Source organism: Pangasianodon hypophthalmus, chromosome 24 (genome assembly GCF_027358585.1).
Source record: "Pangasianodon hypophthalmus isolate fPanHyp1 chromosome 24, fPanHyp1.pri, whole genome shotgun sequence".
Classification (NCBI taxonomy): Eukaryota; Metazoa; Chordata; class Actinopteri; order Siluriformes; family Pangasiidae; genus Pangasianodon; species Pangasianodon hypophthalmus.
Genome location: NC_069733.1, coordinates 19,330,864 through 19,345,863, shown reverse-complemented (window position 1 = coordinate 19,345,863; position 15,000 = coordinate 19,330,864). Strand labels below are relative to the sequence as shown.

At 42.0% G+C, this 15,000-nt stretch overlaps 1 protein-coding gene across 1 annotated transcript in view; it reads left to right on the top strand.

The window, feature by feature from the left end:
• galnt9 (polypeptide N-acetylgalactosaminyltransferase 9) overlaps positions 1-15,000 on the top strand; it is a 108,157-nt gene that overhangs the window by 71,208 nt on the left and 21,949 nt on the right. The window contains exon 8 of the mRNA XM_053228951.1: positions 3,882-3,999. Within this exon, the coding sequence (XP_053084926.1) occupies positions 3,882-3,999 (118 nt within the window). The remainder of the gene's footprint in view (positions 1-3,881; positions 4,000-15,000) is intronic.

The window sequence follows — 15,000 nt, the reverse complement described above, 5'->3', positions numbered from 1 at the left end:
TTACTGGACTGTCCATCTGGCAAACCCCTACTATCATCCTGGTTAAATCGAGCCCCGTCCATCAGTTTTCTACGAGCGGCATAGTCCAATCTGCAGTTGCCGGATGCTTGTAGCCAGCGGCTAGCGCTAGCTGGCTACTACCGTCACAGCTACTGCTGTCGGGGGCTAGCTACTAGCACTAGCACTAGCTCCTGACTCCGACGCCGTTGCTGCATGCTCGATACCAACCGGTTTGTGGCACGCACAGTGCTCCATGTCCTTCAGCCGGGCCACACTGCTCTGTTTGATTCTCTTATCAGCAGGTCTGCTGTTTAAGAGTTACCTCGCTGCTCTACCGTTCTCCGACATGGCTCTAAAATACTCCACCTCACAACTCCTCAAACTCCGTTGCTCTTTAATTCCCCCGTGCATCTCAATAATTAAATCTCTCGGACTTCTTTGCAGGAAAAAATACATCCATAGAAGCTCACGTCGCAAGTTTGTTTACTCCGGTACTCCTCAGTCTATTCAGTCTATTTGGTCAGCTGAGCGCAAAGCACTACCGGTACGTCATCAAAACAAACCACACGTGTCCTGTCTCCGCCCCCTTCCCAAAGCTCCTCTGTTAGTTCCTATTATTAAACCTATTCAGTTTTCTCTGTTAAACACCCGTTCCCTCAACAATAAAAGTGACATTTTGAAAGAACATATCATAGACAATAACTTGGACTTTCTTTGTCTTACTGAAACTTGGCAGCAACAACATGACCACCTTGTACTCAATTTGACTACACCTGATGGATACAGTTACTCTACCAAACCCCGCACTGAAGGCCGTGGTGGCGGCATTGCAGTGGTATTTAAGCAGGACTTTACCATCAGCCCCATTTCAATTCCCTCTGCTCCATCTTTTGAACACCTGGCCATCAAAGTTACTGCTTCTACCCCCTTCACCCTTGCTGTCATCTACCGCCCCCCAAAATTTAATTCTTCATTCATGTCTGATTTCTCCACATTCCTCACCCAACTTCTCTCCACTTCCCCCTCCATTCTGTTACTAGGAGATTTCAACTTCCACTTGGACTCTACCACCTCCACTGCTACTACTGACTTTATGGAATTATTAAACTGCTTCAATATCAGTCAACATGTTAACTTCCCCACTCATAACCGTGGACATATTCTGGATCTTGTTTGCACTTCTGGCCTCTCCATATCAAACCTCTCCAGCACTGATCTCACCATATCAGACCACCTGGCCATCACCTTGACTACTGACATCCCCGTCCCTCATCAAAAACAGACACGTCTGCTACATTTCCGCAAGCTCAGTCCCAACTTACCCTCCACACTTACTTCCCTCCTGGTTGAACATTTATCTACAGCCACTCTCACTGATGCCCAGTCCACAGCAGAACTTACCACTCTCTACAATAACACCCTCTCCTCCTGCCTGGATCAACTCGCCCCCCTGAAAACCAAAACTGTCTCATTCAATCAGTCCGCTCCCTGGTTCACTCCCCAACTAAGTCTCATGAAAACTAAAGGATGTCAACTAGAAAGACTTAGTAAAAAGACCGGTCTCATTGTCCACACTCAACTCTACAAAGACCATCTGCAACAATATAAGGAAGCCTTGTCTCAAGCCCGGACCACCTACTTTTCTCACCTCATTCAGTCTAGCTCTGGAAATCCCAAAACACTTTTCACCACCATTAACAAACTCCTCAATCCCCTGGACAATGGCTCACAATCATTCACAGCAGAAAAGTGCACCTCCTTCCTGTTATTTTTTCAAAACAAAATTATCAACATCTACAACCACCTCTCAGCATCTCCGCCCCTTGCTCCTACCTCTCCTTACCCTCCCTCCACTTGCTCCGCCCTGTCCCATTTCTCCTTGATCTCCACCTCTGACCTGCCTGATCTCTTGGAAGGCATGAAAACCTCCACCTGTTCCCTTGATCCCATTCCATCCACCCTCGTCAAAGCTTGTCTGCCCGCTCTGTCCCCACTCATCACCTCCCTCATAAACTCTTCTCTGTCCACTGGCTCCGTCCCATCTGCACTCAAACTTGCTGCCATTACTCCTATCCTTAAAAAATCTGGACTTGACCCTAACATTCCCAACAACTACAGACCCATTTCTAACCTCCCATTTCTCTCCAAACTCATCGAATGTACCGTCGCCTCCCACCTGAAATCCCACCTCGCCACCAATAACCTATTTGAATGTTTCCAATCCGGTTTCCGCTCCCACCACAGCACTGAGACAGCCCTCCTCCGAGTTACCAATGACCTCCTGCTCTCCTCCGACTCTGGAAACCTCAACATCCTCATCCTTCTGGACCTCACTGCTGCTTTTGACACTATCAATCATTCCATCCTCCTCTCCCGCCTCCAGACCACTTTCAACATCACCAACACCGCCCTCTCCTGGTTCACCTCCTACCTCACTGACAGAAACCAGTTTATCCATATTAACCACTGCAAGTTCCCCTCTGCCCCACTTACTCAAGGAGTTCCCCAAGGTTCAGTTCTCGGCCCCCTTCTCTTCATACTGTACATCCTCCCCCTCGGTCACATAATCCGCCGCCACGGCCTTCAATTCCACTGTTTTGCAGATGACATCCAACTTTACCTGTCCACTAAATCCATAACTCCAGCCACACCTTCCACCCTCACAAACTGCATCTCCGAAATAAAGTCCTGGCTTCAGTCAAACTTCCTCCAACTAAACTGCGACAAAACTGAAATAATCATCATCGGCCCCAAAACACTCACCAATACCTACAATAACCTCACCCTCACCTTTCACGGCTTTTCAGTCCCTTCTTCCTCCCACCTCCGTAACCTCGGCATTTCTTTTGACCAGACTCTCTCCTATGAACACCACATCAAACACATCACCAAAACCGCCTTCTATCATCTTCGGAACATTGCTCGCCTCCGCCCTTCCCTTTCTCCTCAGTCTGCTGAAACCCTCATCCACGCATTTGTTACCTCCCGTCTCGACTACTGCAATAGTCTGCTCTACGGTTTACCCTCCAGACTCAATAGACTCCAGTACATTCAGAACTCTGCTGCCCGCCTCCTCACCCGCACCTCCTCCTGTGAACACATCACCCCTGTCCTCAAAGATCTCCACTGGCTCCCCATTCCTCAGCGTATCCAATTTAAGCTCCTCACCATTGTGTACAAGTCCCTCCATAACTTGGCCCCCACCTACCTCTCTGAGCTCCTCCACCACCACACCCCCACCCGTGCCCTCAGGTCAGCTGACGCCAACCTCCTGTCTCCCCCCACCAGGACTAAATACAAGACCTGGGGGGACAGGGCCTTCTCCGCTGCTGCCCCCACCCTTTGGAACTCCCTGCCCAAACACATCAGAGACTCATCCACACTCCCCATGTTTAAAAAAGCCCTGAAAACCCATCTCTTTAAAACCACCTTTCATTAACTGTCTTAATTCTTTTGTTGCCCTCGTTTGTCTTTTCATGTAAAGCGTCTTTGAGTATCTTGAAAAGCGCTATACAAGTGTTATGTATTATTATTATTATTATTATTATCATCGTTGTTGTTGTTGTTGTTTTTTCATGTATCTGTTTTTTTTCTCGCTGATCGTTCTCTCTGCTTCAGATCAGATGATGTTGAGATTCTCCTCCAGTTGCTTCTCTTTTTATGGGACTCCAATTTATTTTACTTTTATAGTCCTAATGTTCTAAACAGCCGTTCTCTGTTAAAGAGGCTGATTAATCTCTCTCTCTCCCTCTCTCTCTCTCTCTCTCTCTCTCCCTCTCTCTCTCTGTCTCTCTCTCTCTCTCTCTGTCTCTCTGTCTCTCTCTCTGTCTCTCTCCCTCTCTCTCTCTCTCTCTCTCTCTCTTTCTCTCTGTGTTAATTAGGACTCCTGCGATGATTGGCTGCTCGTTCGTGGTGGATCGGGAGTATTTTGGAGAAATCGGCCTCCTGGATCCAGGCATGGAGGTTTACGGAGGAGAGAATATTGAGCTGGGGATGAGGGTGAGTGGTGTTACTCTCGCTTCCCTTATTAAATTCATATTCTGTTCCTTTTCATGTCATATTTCCGATATAATACACAGGAAGTGTCTTCACCTGTGAAGCTCGCTGGAGATTTCTAGTCAAATATATTCATGTGATTAAAATTCACTCAGAGCAGAGCAGGGGCGTGTTGGCACACATGATCCTCATCGTAATTACAAATCAACACCGCGGCCTCGCTCACATCAAACCGCCATTCGTTTAATCTACAAACACGCAACATCCAGCCAAATATTTAATCACATTCCTGCACTCGTCTTTTTTCTGGGGTTTAAATCTGAGGCTGCCTCGAGGGGAGACACGTTTTCTAAATTCGTACGAGGAAATGTGTGGTGTAGCTCACAGTGTGAGGGAGAAAACGTTCTGCACATGTGGGAGAAATGGAGCATATACCTGAAGGTGATGGATGTGATTGGTGGATGGATGGATGAAAGGATAGAAGGAAGAAGCAAGGATGGATGGACAGAGAAATGAGTAAACGTATGGAGGGATGGATTTATGTGATTAGTGGATTAATCGATGGATGGTTGTGATTGGTAGATGGATGAATGTGAATGGTGGATTTATGGGTGTAAGGACAGAAAGAAGAAGCATGGATGGATGGACGGACAGATAAATGGGTAAAAGTACACATAGATGGATGGGTGAAAGTATAGCAAGAAGAAGCATGAATGGATGGACAGATAAAATGGTAAAACCACATATGGATGTGATTTTTGCATGGAATGAGGGAAGGATGGAAAAGATTAAAGGAAGAACACGGGATGGATATATGGATTTGATGGATGGATGCATGAGTGTGATTGTTATATTGATGGGTGAAAGGATAGAAGGAGGAAGCATGGATGGATGGACAGACAGATAAATGGATAAAAGTATAGATGGATGGATCCACCTATCCAACAAAATAAAATCCATCCATATCAATGAATGTGATTGGTGGATGGATGGATGTGCTAGAAGAATGGATGGATGGATGACAGATAAATGGATTGATGGATGGATGTGATTAGTGTATGGATGGATGGATGGATGGATGTGATTGGTGGATGGATGGATGGATGGATGGATGGATGGATGGAAGTGACTGGTGTATGGATGGATGGATGGATGGATGTGATTGGTGTATGGATGGATGGATGGATGGATGTGATTGGTGTATGGATGGATGGATGGATGTGATTGGTGTATGTATGGATAAATGGATGGATGTGATTGGTGTATGGATGGATGTGATTGGTGTATGGATGGATGGATGGATGGATGGATGTGACTGGTGTATGGATGGATGGATGTGATTGGTGTATGTATGGATGGATGTGACTGGTGTATGGATGGATGGATGGATGGATGGATGTGACTGGTGTATGGATGGATGGATGTGATTGGTGTATGTATGGATGGATGGATTTGATTGGTGTATGTATGGATGGATGTGATTGGTGTATGGATGGATGGATGGATGGATGGATGTGATTGGTGGATGGATGGATGGATGGAAGTGACTGGTGTATGGATGGATGGATGTGATTGGTGTATGGATGGATGGATGTGACTGGTGTATGGATGGATGGATGGATGTGATTGGTGTATGGATGGATGGATGTGATTGGTGTATGGATGGATTGATGGATGGATGTGATTGGTGGATGGATGGATGGATGGATGGAAGTGACTGGTGTATGGATGGATGGATGTGATTGGTGTATGGATGGATGGATGTGACTGGTGTATGGATGGATGGATGGATGTGATTGGTGTATGTATGGATGGATGTGATTGGTGTATGGATGGATGGATGGATGGATGTGATTGGTGGATGGATGGATGGATGGAAGTGACTGGTGTATGGATGGATGGATGTGATCGGTGTATGGATGGATGGATGTGACTGGTGTATGGATGGATGGATGGATGTGATTGGTGTATGGATGGATGGATGGATGTGATTGGTGTATGTATGGATGGATGGATGGATGTGATTGGTGTATGGATGGATGGATGGATGTGATTGGTGTATGGATGGATGGATGGATGGATGTGATTGGTGTATGGATGGATGGATGGATGTGACTGGTGTATGGATGGATGGATGGATGTGATTGGTGTATGTATGGATGGATGGATGGATGTGATTGGTGTATGGATGGATGGATGGATGTGATTGGTGTATGGATGGATTGATGGATGGATGTGATTGGTGTATGGATGGATGGATGGATGTGATTGGTGTATGGATGGATGGATGGATGGATGTGATTGGTGTATGGATGGATGGATGGATGTGATTGGTGTATGGATGGATGGATGGATGGATGTGATTGGTGTATGGATGGATGGATGTGATTGGTGGATGGATGGATGGATGTGATTGGTGTATGGATGGATGGATGTGATTGGTGTATGGATGGATGGATGGATGGATGGATGTGATTGGTGTATGGATGGATGGATGTGATTGGTGTATGGATGGATGGATGTGATTGGTGTATGGATGGATGGATGGATGTGATTGGTGTATGTATGGATGGATGGATGGAAGTGATTGGTGTATGGATGGATGGATGGATGGATGTGATTGGTGTATGGATGGATGGATGGATGGATGTGATTGGTGTATGTATGGATGGATGGATGGATGGATGTGATTGGTGTATGGATGGATGGATGGATGTGATTGGTGTATGGATGGATGGATGGATGTGATTGGTGTATGGATGGATGGATGGATGTGATTGGTGTATGGATGGATGGATGGATGGATGTGATTGGTGTATGGATGGATGGATGGATGTGATTGGTGGATAGATGGATGAAGACACACCCCCTGCTGTAAGACACTCCCACTGGTCTGTGGTTTGCAGATGGGACGCAGCCGGACCTCCATGTGAAAGCCTTAAACGTAGCTGCTCACATTCACTGTTACAGTAACTGACCCTTATTTCCATGAACTCAGCTCCTGGACTGCGCCGCCATCTTGGCATATTCACTCTCTTTTTAAAACAACGGGGCGCCAGTGAGCTGTTTATTAGAGAGAAACGGAGAAACGTACTCGGATGTGATGTGAAACTAGCCATTAAAGCACAGGGTCATAAATAATTCCTCGTATTGAACATGGCGGTGTGTAAAATATGTAGATGTCTCCCAAAATACATTTTATTATCCATCAACACAACAGACCGCAAAACTCATTTTTCTCCAAATTTCATATTGATTACTGCTGCAGGAGTGTAATGAAGGCTGCAGGAGGTGAGTGAGAGACTTGGTTTTAAAAAAATGAGTGCAAATGTAAATTATTAAAAGAGGAACATTAAAATGAGGTGTAGAACACTGCACACTTGCTAGTGTAAAAAGTTTGGGCTTTGAGTACTGAAGGTAACCAGTAAATCAGTAGATCAGTGTATCATTAATATTATATATAAAATATATAATTTTTTTTTTGTTCATATTTACCTCAGTACCTGCTGTGAGAGATTTCACGTTAAAAAACTTTCTCTACAAAACTTTTTATTTATCCTGTTAGAACTTAAAGAAGCATCGTCTCTTTGTAGCTTCATGAAGGTTATGTCTCAATATTTGATCAATTATCTGATTAATAAATATTTAAAATGTGCAGCAGTGTAATTCAGTACTCTACCAATGAGCTTTAAGACAGAGGAGGCCACGCCCACTTCACTCCTCTGTCCTGAAGATTAACTCTGACTGTTACAAAGCAGTGACACTGGAGACTCCTTCCGTAAATGTTTTATAAACATCTCCTTCACCACGTCGATGATTATTTTTTAATCTGTTTATTATTAGTGAAGCGTCTGCTGTACACGTCCCAGCGAATGAGCTGTTACTATAGAAACGATAACATATCAGAACAAGCGCATTAATATAAACCTGCGCTACTGTCAGAGCTGCTGATATAGAAAATTCATCAACACCTTCTGACCAATCAGAATGCAGAGTTCTACAGCGCAGTGATATAGGTGTATTAGTAGGTAATAAGTAGTTCGTTCTCCTTCTTTGCACTATATGAAGGATATGTTTAGGATTGTTTCTCTCAAATCATTCAAACCAGAAGCTGAGCATCAAATAAGAATAACCGCAAATGTGTGGCGCCATTTTTTTCCGCACAAACGCTGAAACATTGTTTGTGAGCTCGGGGAGCGATGTAGCTGCTGAAACAGCATGCGTGTGAAGCTCGAGTGATCAGTCGTGCTGCACTGCTCGCTGTGATTCAGCTCGGTTTCAGCCCACAGTGTTCAGAGAGCAGCACAGTCAAGCCATCAGTCCTGATCCATGTGATATCATACACTCTGTGGATGTAACCTAGTGTGTGTACCTTATTCAGAATGAACACGTACACTGATATGAATAAGAGACGCATTTCTTTTAGAAACCCTGCCAGAAAAGTTCACAGGGCGTCTGGTTGAGACTAGAGATGTGCATCCGGACTGGAGGAAGCAAAAATAAAGGCTTTTACTACATGTGGGCGTGAGCAAGTGGTCAGATACGAAGCTTGTGTTAACGTGAGCATGCAGTGCTGCATAATGTATGTACAGCATTTATTCATTCATCCTTAGTAACTACCTGGTCAGGGTTAATTAGCCTACTAGTCTGTTTATATAATGGGAAATTGAACCAGACAAATTGGTTCGAAAATATTGTGGACAGATTGAAACAACAATAATAACTACGTGAATAAATTTGTTCGAAAATATTGTGGACAGGTTGAAACAACAATAATAACTACGTGAGCGAGATTTAAAAAACAAACAAAAAAAAAACAGTCTGTTTTTTGTTTGTTCTAGATGAGACCAGTTCTGAACTGGAGTGATGTAGCTGAGGTTGAGGAACTGTCACACACCATTCTGATACTGCTGACATTTCTATCTCTACCATCCACTTTAGGCCACGCCCACTTTGCATTTAAACCCAAATACAGCTACAGATGTGGATATTTGGAGCACTGAACAGATAGTGATACAGATTTACACTGGCACTGTGTGTTACACTCTCTAACCCAGTGCTGAGGCGGAATATAACAGAACATACACTTTTGGGTGAAGAACCCAACATGATGAGTTACTTTAACTATCCAAAGACTGGATAGTTAAAGATCATCTTCAAGATTATCTGTGATCCAGAAAGCGGATTTTAATTACATTTTATTTAGAAAATGTATTTTTTCTGGAATGTATTTAATTATTCGCAGTAAATTTATCTACTATAAGGCATGTGTTAATAATCCAGTTTAATATAAATGCAAAAACACAGATTACACAGATTGAGAAATTTATCTTGGGATTTGTTTTTTCAGCCGTTCACTTCACCTCTCGCCTGTCAGTTAAGAATTCTCAGTGGTTTTGTTTCATCCGGTGACGTTGCAGAAGCGAAACTGACCCGGATGCTGGACTGTTATCACGTTCCAGCAGAAGAATCAAAACCAAACACTGGGTTCTAAAGGAATCCCAATGGCTCTAAATGTTATGACTCAACCCACTCAAACCAGCATTTTTATAGTGTATGTTCAGTAAATAAGATCTGAAAGTGTTAAAGTAGTTGTAAATCAGTTAAAAGATAGATTTAAAAGTGTGTTTTACAAATTTGTATTAAATGTAAAATACCATTTGATATTTTAATATCATTTGACTGTTTTGTTTAAACCAGCTCACCTCATCTCACAGCCATTTCCTCAGTCTTAAACTCAGGGCATTCTGCGCAATACATGCTAGAAAATATGCACCATATAAATAACATCTAGTGAGGATGTTCTGGTGTGCTTTTTAAAGCTGACCTTCTTGTCGTAGACGTGAACTCCAGCGCTGGGGATGGAGCCGTGTACTGACGCGGCAGGAAACACTGAAGGTGATGGATGTTAATTGGAAACAAATGACAGACAGAACGTTCACCGGCAGCACGTGTGAAGTTTAATTTGTGTTAACTATCAGAGAGGGAGATTAAAACCTCAACAACATTTGCTCAATTCCGACTGCGTATATTTTAGGCGTCTAAGCAGATGGTACTATAAGTATAATGAATTTGTTCTTTTTTTTTTTAAGGCTGAAATGATGATATGAGCAGAAGAGACCATTAAGGCCTGGAAGCAGATTTGGTGGAATGGTGGAGTATTTGCTTCCCATTATTTAGGCAAACACACAAATTAGCTCTGATGGTGGTGCTATGAAATAGAGGTTCATGTTTTAGCCCTTATCATCATGCTGAAATAGGCGACATATTCCTGGTAATGTAGCATAACATGATATAACTATAAGTAGTATACTTACATTAGTACAACTAGTATACTACTTATAGTTATGCATCTACTAGTATGTCTACTACTCGTATATATATTAGTAAACTATTAGTATAACCGTATATGATTATAACACTAAAGGCACTTTATAAACCACTCGGGATGCAAAGTAGTGCTTGGACCCGATGATCGCTGCTTTATATAATCATGATGATACCACAAATTAACTACGATGATACAGATTTCAATCTACACGACATATAGATTATATATACATGTAGCGATACATCTTTATAGCTCGTTTACAGGGACGTGTACGGCGGACATTCCACATAAATGGATTTAAAAAATTGTTTTCTCTAAGGAGTCATTTATGTACCATTAACATGTATGGAAGGAGTCTCCAGTGTCAGTGCTTTGTTACAGTCAGTGGTAAAGCTGTGACTTTAAGTTTTCAGACGTCTTCAGGACAGAGGAGTTTACGCTTCTTTGCGGTTTCTCAGGAACATGACAAGCTACAGGTGTTTTGTCTTATTAACTTGAAGAGAGAGAAAAAAGAGACGCTGGTGAGGGAACGAGTGTTTATAGCTGCTATAACGTAAGAGACAACAGGAACTCTAGTTACATTTAGTGTAACATTAAATGAACTATAAGCAGATAAAATGTACAACATGTCATTCTTTAATAAATAAAAATTGTAACTGTGGACAAAAATCGCTGTGGTATAAAAGGAATAAAGCACCTGCTGTATTTTACTGTAACAGCAAACACACACACACACACGCAGTGTTTATTACTTATCACATATTTAAATCAGATTGAAATAAGCTCATGAATATTCAAAGTTTTAACCCTTTACTGCATATATTACTGACGATTCCATGTCAAATTCGATTCCAAAGTGAGATTTAAATGTTCCACACTTCGCTGTTTGCACAGATTCAGTTTCAGAGCTAAACTGAAGGAAGGCTGAAGAGGTTTCTGTACAGGGAGGTTATTATCTTCTGTACAGTACAGAATCCTCTCCAAGAGCGTGTGTGTGTGTGTGTGTGTGAGTGTGTGTGTGTGAGTGTGTGTGTACATCACAGCGAAGCCACTTCATTTAGAAAGAACATGACTTTATGAATCGCTTCTTTCATTCTCTGTATGTCTTAGTTAAATTGGATGTTCTTTAGGATTTAAAGATGCACATGAAGCTTAAAGAAAAAAGAAAAACAGATGTTGTATTATTTAACAGCAGCGAAGTACATCACACATTTCCCACTGCCACAAAACTTAGCTATTTATGCATCTTCATAAGTGTTTCTTTTCATTTATTTCTTTTTCATTTAAGTCATTAAGTGTTTAGTGTCTTTTACAGTCAGTAATGCTAACAGATCATGCTTTATTTGCATGATTAATGTTCGTAAACGGTGGTGTACATGTAATACTGTTACATTTATTTTTATAAAAGTGGCCTAAAGTCAAAGTTTATTACACTGTTAATCACAATTACATGACAATTTCAGGGAAAATTTCATAATCGTGACACGCCTCGTCTCAGGGTTTAAAACAGATAAATGAATAAGGATCCATAAAAGAAAATTATTTATGAGTCCTAGCTGACTACATGCTAACTAGCAGGAATTGCTACTATTTTCAATAATAAAGATTCGATTCTTCTTCAACAGTTTCCACATTTCGTCCAACTTTGGTAAGGAAGAGGCGGCTTGTCTGAGATAGAAAATTAAAAGAAGTGCCTAGACAGCATTTAGATGTCAGATATCAAGAAAAGCATCTCAAAACTAACAAGTTTATTACCTCTAGATAGACTGCAGCATGAAAATGTTAACATTTAAATACCTCCAAATAAGCAGATCGTTAAACTCCTTCTGATTACCCACTGAAAAGTTTTTTTTCTACCTCCATTCTGTCCTGCATGTTTGTTTTTTCTCCTCAACTTACAAAGGGAGATAAAAAGAACTTGGCATCACTTTGTGCTTTTCTGAAATATTGGACTTTTTTCACCTTTTGGAAGCTCTGGGGTGAAGAAAAAAACCCGCCGGCGGCGATGGTTTTGATGAGCCGCTTCCTGTAGGACTGCATGTGCAGTGGAGCCTGAGGAACAAACGCCTAGAGTGAAAGCAGCCTTAGTGTTTGATAATAAAATCAAAACCAAAGCTGTTTCGTGGTGTGAATCCAGCTGCTAATTTCTGAACTGTTTGTATGATTACTGAAGAGAAGCACTGGCTCTGTCTCAAATCACACTACGCACTACCTTCTCACACTAAACACTTTACGGAAGCGGAAATGTCGGATCACGTTGCAGCGCTAAACCACGAGACCAGTCTCCGCAGATCCTAAACTTAACCTCATTACCATTGTTGTGTTTTTCCCTCATCAATATTCACACTGTAAAACCAACAGCACGCATTCAGTCAATACCGATGAAGCATGGGTCTCTCACTGGACATATAAATCCATTAGTCATGCTTAATGAAGCAGGAGGTATTTATCCCATCGATCTGTGCGTGTGTTTTTCTCTCTAATCACATCATCACAGGGTCAGAGGGAGTGCTGATAAATTATTCAGCCTCATAAATAACCACATCCTCACACACAGCAGTGGCAATGAATCAGTAATAGATCCAGTGGTCAAAATAAAAGAAGATTTTATACATCTCTGGTGGAAAACTGATTTTCTGCAGCAGATGAAGTAGAAATAAAACTGTATAGAATTCTGTATAAATATAGAAGAGTGCAAATGATCTACAGGTTTACGGAGGGTAGCAGATCTGCCAAAATACGCAAAAAGAGCAGGCCACTGTTTTCCACAATTAAAACAGCACACGAGTCAGTCAACCTGTCAATCTGGAATGACTGACAAGTAGGTGTAAATATTTTACAGTCTCTGATATTAACTGACACCCTGGAAGCTCCGCCCCCTTCCCCCAACCTTACGTTAGTAATCTTTCGTCTTGATTTTCCCGCTCGGAAGGTGTGCCGAAGCGGCGCTCTCGCTTTCTGTCATGAGAAATGAAGAATGTTTTGAGTTCGTTGATGTGAAATAAAAACTATCAGTGCGTTTTCCACACCATTAGACGAGTATATATTGAAAATCAGTTCACCATACTGTCAAAAACAACACACTGTTTTTTTTTTTTTTTTTTTTTTTTTTTTTTTTTTTTTTAAATATTATCTGGTATATTTCCAGTCTTCGGCTGTCTGTTTGGAAGAGTCCGTGCCCACTGTAGCCTCAGATTCCTGTTTCTGATGTGGTCTTCTGCTGTTGAAGCCGATTTGCCTCGTGGTTTGTGCTTTTCTGCTCACCACGGTTGTAAAGAGTGGCGTCTTTAGTATTTGTTGTTCAAGAATAATGTAAAAATGACATTTTAAAAATGATTAACAGAAATTCAATGGAAATGTAACTCAGCAGATCACACAGACTTGATCCACACTTTTAATCAAGTTACTTATTTTCTTTTAGTGAAGTGAATAAGCTTTATGAACTTTACAACAGTGTGGGTAACCACTTAAACCACTGAGTGCACAGTCACTAACACACACACACACACACACACACACACTAATTCACATACCCACAAACTCTCTGTCTCTCTCTGTCTCTGTCTCTGTGGATGTTATTGGCAGACAGTCAACTGCACTTTTGAGTTGATGCACCTTTCATTACATTATATCGATTTTTTTATTTTTCTGTAATTAGATGGAGATTCATTACATTTACTTCACTGTTATTTATTTATGAGTAACTTATAATTCCCACTGAGAGAGAGAGCGAAAGACCATGAAACAGACAGAGAGGAAGAAACAGACAGATGAATGGTGCAGACCTCAATCATGACTCATTCCATACAGAGGTCTTACCGTACCCAGAGACCTGGTTCAGTGTGTGTGTGTGTGTGTGTGTGTGTGTGTGTGTGTGTGTGTAAAACCGTTGTGGATGAAGAGTGATAAAGGGTGATGGATGTAGTTGGTTGGTGTGGTTAGGACCACATCTCTCTCTCTCTCTCTCTCTCTCTCTCTCTCTCTGCGTATTTCTCTCTCTCTCTCTCTCTCTCTCTCTCTCTCTCTCTCTCTCTCTCTGTTTGTCTGTCTCTCTCTCTCTGTGTATTTCTCTCTCTCTCTCTCTCTCTCTCTCTCTCTCTCTGTGTGTTTGTCTGTCTCTCTCTCTGTGTATTTCTCTCTCTCTCTCTCTCTCTCTCTCTCTCTCTCCCTCTCTCTCTGTGTATTTCTCTCTCTCTCTGTTTGTCTGTCTCTCTCTCTGTGTATCTCTCTCTCTCTCTCTCTCTCTCTCTCTCTCTGTGTGTGTTTGTCTGTCTCTCTCTCTGTATTTCTCTCACTCTCTCTCTTCTTTAATACTGGTGGTTGTGGGTTTTATAATTCATATACATCATCAGTTTTAGCAGCTGATCAGTGAAATTGGAGAAAATCCAATTAAATTAACTGCTGTTTAATCTGCAGAGTACATCACATAAAACTGCCTCGTTCAATTAACGCTAAAATAACACACACCCAGAGAAAGAGAGAGAGAGAGATAGATAGATAGAGAAATGGACAGAGAGAGAGAGAGAGAGAGAGAGATGTGGTCAGGGCTCCAGGCAGTGGTTCATGTGTAGCAGGGGGTGGAGGGGTTTCCTGCTTACGTTCCTACCCAGGGACCCCAAATTTACTATTTGGAATTTAGTCCAATGTGCATCCAGTGTCTAATAAACTTCACA